The sequence below is a fragment of the Oryctolagus cuniculus genome, chromosome 11 (assembly GCF_051225735.1).
Source record: "Oryctolagus cuniculus isolate XC-2025 breed Fujian yellow rabbit chromosome 11, ASM5122573v1, whole genome shotgun sequence".
Taxonomy (NCBI): Eukaryota; Metazoa; Chordata; class Mammalia; order Lagomorpha; family Leporidae; genus Oryctolagus; species Oryctolagus cuniculus.
The window spans coordinates 48,945,128-48,957,556 of NC_142877.1; the positions used below are offsets into that span (position 1 = coordinate 48,945,128).

The window sequence follows — 12,429 nt, forward strand, 5'->3', positions numbered from 1 at the left end:
CAAGGCCTTCTCTGGGGAGAGAGGAAGGGTGGAGAAGCTAAGGACTTGAGCCAGAAATGTCTCATCAAGCATGCTGTGCTGGCTTGCAAGCCTCCTGAGCCCAGGGCTGGTCTTCAGTGTGAGGCAGGAGCCCCAGGAGCCCCTTGTTCAAACAACTGAATAAATAACTTCAGTTCTCAGAGAGTGATAAAGACTTCTGCAAAGCCACACGGGCAGGGGTGACAGTGTATTTTTTGACCTCTCTTAAATTTGCACTCAGTGTCACACAAATCATTCTCATTGTCTCTCGGTACATAGGCTGTGGTTTGAACCAGTCATTTGAACATGTTCTTCCAGACTTTTCCATTAGTCTAAAGAGTGTGCTCTCTGCCTCTCCTCCTTTGTTCAGGCTGCAATGATAAGACTGCTGTTGCTGCCAGCAAATAAAACAGACACAGTGGGAGAAAATGCTTAAATCTCATAGCAAGCCATGATGCAATGAGGCTTCGAGACAAAATTCTTCCATCCCCAGCAGTTAATAACTGGCAAGCAGAAGGAGCGTAAGGAAGCTCATTGTTTCTTTCTCCCCAAATCCCAAGCTCTGCTATCTTCTCTTCCTCTTTTTCTCCTTATTCTCTTCCTTCTAACCATTTCTTTCTTTTTTAAAAAGATTAATTGATTGATTTAAAAGACAGAGTCACAGAGAGCAGGGAGAGAGACAGAGAGATCTTCAGTCTGCTGGTTCAATCCCCAAATGGCTACAACAGTCAGGGCTGGGCCAAGCCAAAACCAAGAGCCAGAAATTCCATCCAGGTCTCCCATGTAGGTGGAAGGGGCTCAAGCACTGTACCATCTTCCACTGCTTTCCTAATGCATTAGCAGGGAGCTGGATGGGAAATGGAGCAACTGGACTCCAACCAGTGCCCATATGGGATGCTGGCTTTGCAGATGGCAGGTTAAACCTCTCTGCCACAACACCATCCATTTTTTCTTTATTAACATTTGCAAACCCTAGAAAAGAGCACAGTCTAGGAAGAAACCCAGTTATTATACCTAATAATCATATACCAAAGGTGTAGATGTTTTACTGAACCAACCGAATGAAGATTTGGGAGCATCTAGGGAGCTTCCTGGAGCCCAGCTGCACAGGTGCAGGTGGGTGTGAGTGCTGAGTGAGGTCTAAGGCATGCATGGGAATGTGTGTCAGTTTCCTTGGCTGTGGAGCTTTGTCCATCTGCAGCACTGCAGGCACGGGTCTTCCCGTCATTGGTCTACACCGGGTGGGATGGTACCCTAGACTCCTTGTGCCTTGGCTGTGAACACATAGCTGCAGCAGAGTCAGGCCTGACTGCAGATTTGCAGCCGTAACTCCCTGCAGATGAGGCGTATGCTGAGGTGACTGGGTTCAGGCATGGGTTGTAGCAATCAGAGATTTCTCTAGAGCTGCAGTGGAACCAGTTCCTGCAGAGACTTGAGAGAGATGCGGGCAATCAATTTCTGGCTGACTCTGGCTGGTTGCCCTGATGGAACCTTTTTAAAATTCACGGAATAGGTAGGACTGCACATTATCTGCCTCTCACAGCTACTCTGTGTTCTGGCCAACTGGCAAATTCCTGGAATGGTCTGGGTCTGGGTGATGAGCTGTATGTCAAGGGTGATTTTCATCCTATCCCGTCTCCTCCTCTTCCAGGAGAAATGGGTCCCCTGAAGCATGTGTGACCTTCCAGGCCTGCCCTCCAGCCCACCACGCAGCCGGGGCAGTACCATGGACAGCGTCATCGAACAGAAGAGTGTGCTCCTGCACAGTAAGATCAGTGACGCTGCCAAGAGGAACGGCTTGATCAACACCAGAAACTTCATGGCCGAAAGCAGAGATGGCCTGGTGTCCGTCTACCCAGCACCCCAGTACCAGAGCCGCCGCGGGGTGGCCAGCACGGCCCCGGCCAGCCTGGATGGCAGCAGGAATGAGCCAGCACAGCAGCTCTTGGACCCCAACACCTTGCAGCAGTCGGTGGAGTCTCACTACCGCCCCAACATCATCCTCTACTCGGAGGGCGTGCTGCGCTCCTGGGGGGACAGCGTGGCTGACTGCTGTGAGACCACCTTCATCGAGGACCGGTCGCCCACCAAGGACAGCCTGGATTACCCCGACGGGAAGTTCATTGACCTCTCTGCGGACGACATCAAGATCCACACCCTGTCCTACGAGGTGGAGGAGGAGGAGGAGTTCCAGGAGCTGGAGGTTAGATGATTCCCTTGTGAGACACCAGCTGGGACTGGTGCAGTGGGGACGGGGGACCTGTGAGTGTCTGGCCCCTGGGGTGGAAGTCAGGGGATGAAATTAGTGTGCTGAGATGTACAGGAACCCAGGGCATTCTCGTGCCACTTTGTTCCTGAAGCTTTGTGGAGGATAAAGAGAGTGGAGAAGGGAGGTGGACAGAGGGTCAGAGCAGTTTTAGCAAAGGATTCTGACCAGAGGTCATCCAAGCCAACATGAGGGGGTACAGATGCCAGCACTGGCGAGTTGGTGTTACAGTCAGCTTCCTTTCCGCATGGGACATAGCGCAGAAACTCTGAGAGAAAGAGCTAGGACAGTTCCAGGTCTCTGCTTTGTAATAGACAACATGTTGAAAATCAGCGTTCATAGCCCCAGAGATATTTGAGGAGCTAAACTGGGTGCAGGGAAATTTTTTTGTTTGTTTCTTTTATTGTGTTTGTTTGCCTCGTGGCACGGGCTGGAACCTCAGATGTTATACTGGCTAGAAGTGGTACTGCGGACATCCTGGCTGGCTGAGCTCCTGATCTCAGTGGGGAAGACCTCAGGCTTCCATGAGTAAGGATCCTGTCCACTATAGATTCTTGTAGATGCTCTTAATAAGAGGCGGGAGCTCCCTTCTGTCACAACTTTGTTTAGCAGTGTGTTTTTAACCAAGAATGGGTGTTCGCTTTGCCAGGTGCTTTTTGAGATTATCCCGTGTGGTAATTTGTCCTTAAATGATATGATTGTTGCATTAACTGATTTGCAGAAAGCAAGCTGTTCTTGGCTCTGCGGACGCATCCCACTGTGTCATGGTGTACAGTCCTCACTACACGTTGGTGGGTTGAATTTTCTAGTAAGTTTTAAGCATTGTTGTATCTGCACAAGAAGGATGCTGGTCTGAAATTTTCTTGACTTACAACATCTTCTGGTTTGGGTAAAATTGGCCCCACAAAATATGTAGTAGACTGTGGCCTCCTCTGTTTTCTGGAAGATTCTCTACAGTGTTGGCGTAGTTTATTTTTAAATATATGTTAGAAGCTACCAGTGGAGATGCCCAGGCCTGAGCTCTCCTTTATGGGAAGATTTTCAACTGTGTGATTGCATTTATTTATTATTTTAAAGAAAATCTGAGGATCTTCTCGATCAGTTTTAGTCATTTGTGTCCATGCTATCTGCATCATCTGACTTGACCTGAAATTGTTGATAATATTTCATCTAAGGCTTTTCATTTTCTGCAGAATTGGTAATAATGTCCCCTCTTCCATGGCTAATTTTGGTAACCAGAGGGTTTCTAGTTCTTGCTTGGCCATTCCAGCTGGAGTTTGTCAAGTTGTTGATGTCCTCAAGCAGCTGGCTTCTGGTTCCATTGGTTTCTCCTCCGTGCCCCTGGTTTTTCGTTCCCATTTCACTAATCTTCACTTGGTTATTTACGGCATCCTTCCCTCTGCTTCCATAGGCCTCATTTTGCTCTTTTTCTCTAATTCTCTTAGGTAGGAGCTAGATTATCTGAGATTCTGTAATGTGTGTGTTCAGAGTTCTATCATTCTCCCAAATATTGTTTAACTACACTGCACCAATTTTCATGCTCATGGAGTTCAAAATATTTTCTACATCATTGGGATTTCTCATTTTACTAGTTGCTTACAAATGTGCTTATCTCTGTATAGTCCCACATTTTCCCTCATTTATTCCTAATTAAACTACACTATGATTAGAGATCACAGGTGTGCAATTTCTCTCTCTCTCTCTCTTTTTTTTTTTTTTTTAAATTTATTTGACAGTGAGAGAGAGAGACAGAGAGAAAGGTCTTCCTTACGTTGGTTCACCCCCCAAATGGCTGCTACGGCCGGCTCTGCACCGATTTGAAGCCAGGAGCCAGGTTCTTCTCCTGGTCTCCCATGTGGGTACAGGGCCCAAGCACTTGGGCCATCCTCCATTGCCCTCCTGGGCCACAGCAGAGAGCTGGACTGGAAGAGGAGAAACTGGGACTAGAACTGGTGCTTATATGGGATGCCGGCGCCGCAGGCGGTGCAATTTCTCTTTTAAGGTCATTGAGACCTCTTGAACAGCCCAACACATGATGTGTTCTTGGGGGTGTGTCTGCCACCTGCATTTGCCTTCAGAAACCTTTGTCAGGTCAGGTTGGTTAATTGCGCTGTTTCTGTCTTCTGTGCTTGCTACTTATATAGTTACATAGTAATATATTGTTCCAAACAAGAATGGAAGAAGTGAAAATACTCAGTTGCTCTTGTGGAATTGTCTCCGTTTCAGTTTGTCAGTTTTTGTTGCCAGTGTCCTGGGCTCCAATGTGAGATGAGTGAACTCATGTCTGTTGCATCCTGCTGAACTCTCCATCATCTTATTATTTTTTTTTTTTTTTTTCCATCATCTTATTATGAAGTAGCCCCCTTTATGTCTGATAGCGTTGCTGCTCTTAAGGCCTCTTTAGTCTGAAATGAACACAATCACCCTAGCTTTCTTTTCGGACTATTTACATTCTTTCTCTTTTTCTGTCCTTCTGTTTAGTAGTTACTTCTGTCTCTGAATTTAAAATATGTCTTGGGGCTGGCACTGTGGCACAGCGGGTTAATGCCCTGGCCTGAAGCGCCAGCATCCCAAATGGGCACCGGTTCGAGACCTGGATGCTCCACTTCCAATCCAGCTCTCTGCTCTGGCCTGGGAAATCAGTGGAAGATGGGCCAAATCCTTAGGCCCCTGCACCCACATGGGAGACCCAGAAGAAGCTCCTGGCTCCTGGCTTCAGCTAGGTGCAGCTCCAGCTATTGCAGTCAACTGGGGAGTGAACCATAGAATGGAAGACCTTTCTCTCTCTGCCTTTCCTCTCTCTGTGTAACTCTGACTTTCAAATAAATAAATAAATCTTTTATAAAAAAATAAAGTATGACTTTTCTAGAAAGTAAATAGTTAGATCTCATTTTTAAATCCAATCTTACAATTTTGGTCTTTTGTTGGAGTATTTAGTGCACTTGCATTAAACGTGATTTTTTTGGTATGATTAGAATTGTGTCTGCTGCTTTGATTTTTGTTTTCCATCTGTATCTTGGATTTGTGGTTATTGTTTCTCTGTGCCTTCACTCACAGCCTCTTTTGTACGTTAAATAAATATGGTTAGGGCCCCATTTCAGCCTCTCTATTGGCGCTTTAACTGTACATTTTAATTATATTCTTGGTACTTTCTCTGCAGATTATGGTAAATAACTTACCCCGTTTACTTCAAACAACTGCTAACTTTATTCCAGTAAAATATAGAAACTCTGCTCCAATGTGGCTCTATTTTTTTTCACATTGTCGTGCACATATTTCACGCATGTGTTGTAAACCCAGCAAGAATTTTATTATCACTGACTTGCACGATGGTGTCTTAAGGATTCTGAGAAAGAAATAAACATGCCTGTCATCAGTGACCCTCAGCCATGGTTGCTGTTTCCAGGGGTCCCTGTCGGTCTCTGTGAATTCCACCTACCATGTGGTGTCATTCACTTACAGCCCGAAGACTTCTTCTAATGTTTCTCGGAAGACAAGTCTGCCAGGGACAAGTGCTCGCAGTCTCTGTGAAAGTTACGCCTCTGCGGTGCACACACTGCCCCTGTGCACATGAGTCTTTGGCCTTTTGTTCTCTTACTGCTTTCAAGACTTTCTCTTTGTGTTTCCAAGTCCTGGTGTAGGCCCTTCTACACTCCTCCTATCTGCAATTCACCCTTGACTGCAGATTCCTTTTGTTCTTCAGATTTGAGAAGCTCTTGACCATTGTTTCTTCAATAATTTCTTTTTGTCTTTGCTCTCCTCTCCTCCTCAAACTCCCATTGAAAATAGCTTGACGTCCTTGACATATTTCAATAGATATTTGAGGTTCTGTTCATTTTTCCTGTAACACTTTTTTCTCTGTGTTCTTCCCATTGGATTGATCTACCTTTGAAGTATGTTATTCATCTGTTGTAGCAATCTACTATTCAAATTGCACTTTTAATTCCATAATTATCATTCAGTTACTTTCTAGGGCTTCTAACTCAGTATTGATATTATGGAGTCATTGTTCTTGTGTTTTTCCTTTCACTCTTTGTCGCTCCTCGTCTTCGTGGAGGAACGACACAGGACCCTGTGTTGTTCTTTTGTCTGCTCGGCCCTCCCCGGGTTTGCTGCTGGTTCTTCCCGGGTTGGCTGCCGACCCTTCCACCTCCGTGGAAGGGTGGTTCCCCCTGCCACATTCCCCACTTCTGCGGGGGAGCGGCACACCGCCGGCCGGCTCTCTCGGGGGCTGCACAGGTGTTCCCCTTAGATGTTCCTCTTAGATGTTCCTGGTGCATGTTGTCTCTCTCCTCCTTTATAGTCCTCTTCCACCAATCCCAACTCTGCTACCCACACGCCGAGTACGCTGCTCTCCTCCAATCAGGAGCAGGTCCCACAGTTTATTGGTTGAACTGGAGGCAGCTGTGTAGAAGCTGTTTCCCTTCTCAGCGCCATATTGTGGGAAAGCAGATGCATAGAATAAGTCTTAATTCCAGTAACTTAGTCTAGTCCGAGTTGCTCCCAGTTGCTCCCCACACTCTTGATTATTTTTTTTAAAGATTTATTTATTTGAAAGGCAGTGTGACAGAGAGGGCAAGGCAAGAGAGAAGAGAGAAGAGAGAGAGAGAGAGAGAGAGAGAGAGAGAGAGAGAGAAGAGATCCACCTGCTGGTTCACTCCCCAAATGCCTGCAAGGCTAGGCGAGGCTGAAAGCCAGGAGCCAGGAGCTCCTTCTGACTCTCCCATAGGGGTGACAAGGACCCAACTAGTTGATCCATCATTTGTTGCCTCCCAGGTACATTAGTGGGGAGCTGGATGAGAAGGCGCAGGCAGAACTTGGTCCCAGCTGCTCCACTCCAGAGTGTGTGTGTCCCAAGTGATGGCTTCATGCCTGTGCCACCGTGCCTGCCCTTCCTTTTATTCTTATAGTTTCCTTTAGTTTATAAACATATCTGTAACCACTGTGTGGATGTATTTTCCTGCTAAACCCCACATCTGTGCCCACTCAGAGGTGATTTTTGTTGCCAGCTTTTTCTCCCATGAGTATGGGTCACCTTTTCCTGTCCCCCCCGCCCCAACTTGGCTTATAGTTTTTGTTGTGGGGACTTGTGGGGGTGGCATGTATTGTAGCAACTTGGGATTCTGATTTTCCCCACTGAGGTCATGGTTGTTGCTTGGTCTTTTCTTTATTGTTGTTATTTTGGGTTGTTTCATTTTCTTCTGTTGGCGACACACCTGGACCCACTGTGCCATGTCCCTCTGTGGCAGTGAGCCACTCACATCTCCTCTCTGTTGTCTTGTTTCGTAGCTCTTACTGTGACTGTCCAGTCTCACAGCCTGGGCTTACATGGCTCAGAGGTCAGCCAGCTATTCAAGGGTGAGAGGTGAAGGTCAAGTTCCTCAAGCAGGTACAGTCACCAGCCTCTGCCCAGAGATCTGTGTGGTTAGAGGCTGGGGCTGTTCCCCTGGCTGCTCTGGGTTGTTTTGTCCTTTTATCTCCTCCTTGTCTCCTATGCACTCTCCTTGTGCACCAGGTTCATCAGGGACTTGAGGGGAGCTTACCATGGCCCTCTCTGGGTCTTTCATTCCAGGAGCCTCCTGTTCCATCCCTGGTCTGTCCCCTAGTTTGCTGCTGAACCCAACCAGCACTACAACCTCAGGCTGGAAGAGCCGCAAGCTTTCCGATTCGTAGCTGTTCCCACTCAGTCCAGCCCCTCCCAGCAGGGCAGCTCTGGGTTTCCCTGGCCAGCCCTGTTCTAACAGAAGCACTTCACTGGCCAAGCTGATCATAGGGAGAAGGCTGCCCAGGGCATTTCTGAAGCCTTGGACACGCATTTCCCGGCCTGCACTGGATGTGGACAGAGAGAGTGATCAGATGCCCACAGATGGCTGTGGTGAGGTTAGGGATTTTAATCAAATTGGTTTGTTGATGACATTAGTACATGAAATTACTCATTTTCCTCCCTTGCAACAGTCTATAAATAGTGAGTTATCTTTAGATACTCCAGTTTCTTTCAGATCTGCGTGTGGCTCACTCACACAAGGGTGCGGGTTCTATGTCCCAAAAGCCACGTTTTATCTCCTGTCTTCCCAGCTGTAGCAGCCACAGCCTTTGACAAGCAGGCACCGAGGGAACAATTTTAGTGCACATAGAAAAAAAATTATCTTTCATGGAACAAATGGTTGCCACCATCGAGGGCTAATGCTTCTGAAATGTAAACATGAATGGAGTAGTCTGGCATCTCATATCTTAATTTTCCACATCAGATGCAGCCCTCATTTGCATGTGCAGCTCAAGGCACGTTTCTCACACGACAGAGATCACCATCTTTACAGTGCCATTTCACATATTCTCACCCAGTACATCTCAGTAGAAGGCAGTGTAGCGATTGAATCCATCTGTCATAATAATACAATCATTCTCATATTCCCCTAAAACACTTTATACACTTTCCCCCCAGACACCTTTCATTGAAGGAATACAAACTTCATGCATTTCCTAAATACAACTTTAGGAATACAAGGATTCATCCCACAATACCACCCACACTCTCATCCACACTCCCACCCCTCTTACTCCTCCCTCTCCTTTTTAAAAAAATTTTTAAAAGATTTATTTATTTATTTGAGAGGTAGAGTTACACACATTGAGAGGAAGAGACAGAGAGAAAGGTCTTCCTTCCATTGGTTCACTCCCCAAATGGCCTCATCGGCTGGAGCTGTGCCGATCTGAAGCCAGGAACCCGGAGCTTCTTCCTGGTTTCCCACGCAGGTGCAAGGGCCCAAGGACTTGGGCCATCTTCTACTGCTTTCCCAGTCCAGAGCAGAGAGCTGGATTGGTAGAGGAGCAGCCAGGAGTAGAACCGGCGCCCATATGAGATGCCGGTGCCGCAGGCGGAGGATTAACCCACTGCGCCACCGCACCGGGCCCTCTCTGTTGTATCTTTTTCAGGGTTAGGAACTAAGGTGATGCTGGCTTCATTAAAGGAGTTTGGGAAGATTTCCTCCTTTTTATTGTATTGGATAGCTTGAGAAGAATTGGAGATAGTTCTTTAAATGTCTGGTAGAATTTAGCAGTGAAGCCATGCGGTCTTGGGTTTTTCTTTGCTGGGAGGGCCTTTATTGCTGATTCAATTTCTGACTTGGTTATGGGTCTGTTTAGGTTTTATGTGTCTTCATGGTTCAATTTAGGTAAATTGTATGTGTCCAGGAATCGGGTCTTTTCCATGCCCCCCCCCCTTTTTTTTTGGTTAGTGTGTCAATTTTATTTATTTTTTCAAAAAACCAGATTTTTGTTTCACTGACCTTTTGTACTTTTTTTTTGTTTCAATTTTGTTCATTTTTTTTCTCTAATTTTAATTATTTCTTTTCTCCTACTAGTTTTGGGTTTGGTTTGCTAGATTCTTAAGATACATTGATAGCTCATTTATTTGGTGTCTTTCCAATTTCTTTCTTTCTTTCTTTTTTATTTGACGGGTAGAGGTATAGACAGTGAGAGAAAGAGAGACAGAGAAAGGTCTCCCTTCCGTTGGTTCACTCCCCAGGCCGCTATGGCTGACACTGTGCCGATCCGAAGCCAGGAGCCAGGTGCTTTTTACTAGCCTCCCATGCGGGTGCAGGGGCCCAAGCACTTGGGCCATCCTTCACTGCCCTCCCGGGCCACAGCAGAGAGCTGGACTGGAAGAGGAGCAAGTGGGACAAGAATCCAGTGCCCATATGGGATGCCAGTGCCACAGGTGGAGGATTAACCAAGTGAGCCACGGCGCCCGCCCCTCCAATTTCTTGATGTAGGCACCAATTGCTATAAAATTCCCTCTTAACACTGTTTTTGCTGTATCCCATGAATTTTGATATGTTGTATTATTGTCTTCATTCATTTCCAAAAAAAAATTTTATTTCTCTAATAACCCACTGCTCATTCAGAAGCATGTTGTTCAGTCTCCATGTGTTTGCATATACTCTAGAGATACCTGAGTTGTTGATTTCCAGCTGTATTCTATTATGGTCAGAAAAGATGCATGGCATGATTTTGATTTTTTTGAATTTGCTGAAATTTGCTTTATGGCCTAGCATGTGGTCAATCCTAGAGAAAGTTCCATGCACTGGTGAGAAGAATGTGTATTCTGCATCTGTAGGATGAAAAGTTCTGTAGATATCTGTTAGGTCCATTTGGTCTATAGTGTCAATTAACTCTGTTCTTTCCTTGCTGATTTTCTGTCTGATGTCTTAAGCATCTTTGGCAGGGCTGGATGAGTGGTGACAAATTCTTTCAATTTCTGTTTGTTATGGAATGCCTTTATTTCACCTTAATTCATAAATGAGAGCTTTGCAGGGTACAGTATTCAGGGTCAATAGTTTTTTTCTCTTAAGACTTGGAAGATATCTGGTCATTCTCTCCTAGCCTGTAGGGTTTCTGATGAGAAATACACTGTGATTCTAATTGGAGATTCTCTGAAAGTATTCTAGTATTACTTTCTTGCACATTTTAGAGTCTTTTCTTTATGTTTTACTGTGTAGAGTTTGACTACGATGTGTTGTGGTGAGGATCTTTTCTGGTCATGTCTACTAGGAGTTCTGTGTATTTCCTGTATTTGGATGTCCATTTCTTTCTGTAAATTATGGAAGTTTTCTCATATTATTTCACCAAAAAGGCCTTCTAATCCACTCTCTTTCCACACCTTCAGGAACTCCTAAGACCCATATGTTGAGTCATATTTGATAGTATCCCATAAATCTCTGACATTGTTTTTTAGTTTTGTAATTTCTTCTTCTTCTTCTTTTTTTTTTTTTTTTTTTTTGTCTGTAAAATTTCCAGAGATTTGTCTTCTAACTCAGATATTCTTTCTTCTGTTTCACCAAGTCTGTTGTTAAGGCTTTACACCACATTTTTTGTTCTATTGAATTCTTCATTCCTGATACTTCATTTTGATTTCTCTTTAAGATCTCAAATTTGTGGGAAAGAATTTCAATTATGACATGTACGAATTTCTTTAGCTCATGGATTTGCTTCTAATTACTTCTAAATAATCCTACGATCAATTTTTTGAATTCAGTTTTTGGCATTTCTTCAGTCTCTTCATCTTCACATTCTAGGACTGAAGTGTTGTGTTCTTTCGAGGGCGTCATATCGTCTTCCTTATTCTTGCTTCTTGAATTGCTGCGTTTATTATTAAACATTTGTGGTGATACTTGTTCTTTTTCCCCCATGATGGCTTTTATGTTTGGACTGTTCCTCTGTGGCTTAGTGGAGTGTCTGCTCTTTCAGTGAATACCTTGAGGCGTATGGCTGGGGAGCTCTGTTCAGTGCTCCAGGGTAAGGAGAGTATCCAAGGTGACACCTGGGGTAAGGGTGTCTCTTAGTTTTTTTGTTTTTTTGTTTATTGTTTTTTAACCAAAGGGAGGTTTGTTCTGCTCTGTTGGCATAGTCTCAGCTCACCTCCTCTCCTCAAAGGAAACCAATGCCTGGGCACTACCCCAGTGGGTACAATTTTCATCCACTCTGCCACAAGAAATACACAAAGGATCTGTGCAATCCTTGGTGTGAACACGGATCCTGCAGCAGCGACCCTCACCGGAGAATCAGGGACCTCCGAGCATGTGGAGCCACCCACAATGACCGTCCAAAGTCTCAGTCACACCCTGCACCCTCCCATGCAAAGCCAGAATGTTCTCACAGTCCCAGAACACAAGGCTCCCACAGTCTCGAGCTCCCAGCCCCCTGTCAGTTCTCCCAGTCATACTCAGACGTGTCCTCTCGGCTAGTTGCTGGGCATAGGGACGTGAGCTGGCACAGCTGGTACGTATGTTCAACATGGTGCCTGCCATCTGTTAGCTGGCTACTGAACGCTGGTGCCAGGTGGTTGGGGAGAGAGAAACCTGACCCCTTTCTTCCCTCTAAGTTGGCAGGTACTCTGTCTCCCACAGGACTCCAAGCCCCACTCACACCAGGCTCTTCCTGCAGTGTTATCTCCATTGTCTTGGGCTGCTGCAGTCTGGTCTCACCTCACTCTCCAATGCTGGTGCTGAGGCTCTCGGCTGCTGGGGTTCTGACTTGTGCACATCCACACCCTCCATGTAGGTCATGGAATTTCCTCTGCTGTTCTCTCCCTAACTCTTTCCTGAGATTGCACGGCCTTTCCTTTTTTTTTTTTTTTTTTTCCAGTC

At 45.6% G+C, this 12,429-nt stretch overlaps 1 protein-coding gene across 4 annotated transcripts in view; it reads left to right on the forward strand.

The window, feature by feature from the left end:
- Window positions 1-12,429, forward strand: part of SYNDIG1 (synapse differentiation inducing 1) — a 215,223-nt gene that overhangs the window by 61,179 nt on the left and 141,615 nt on the right. For all 4 annotated transcript variants that reach the window (XM_051834476.3, XM_008275449.5, XM_008275450.5 and 1 more), the window contains exon 2: window positions 1,670-2,221. In XM_051834476.3, the coding sequence (XP_051690436.3) occupies window positions 1,691-2,221 (531 nt within the window). In that variant the 5' untranslated portion in view covers window positions 1,670-1,690. The remainder of the gene's footprint in view (window positions 1-1,669; window positions 2,222-12,429) is intronic.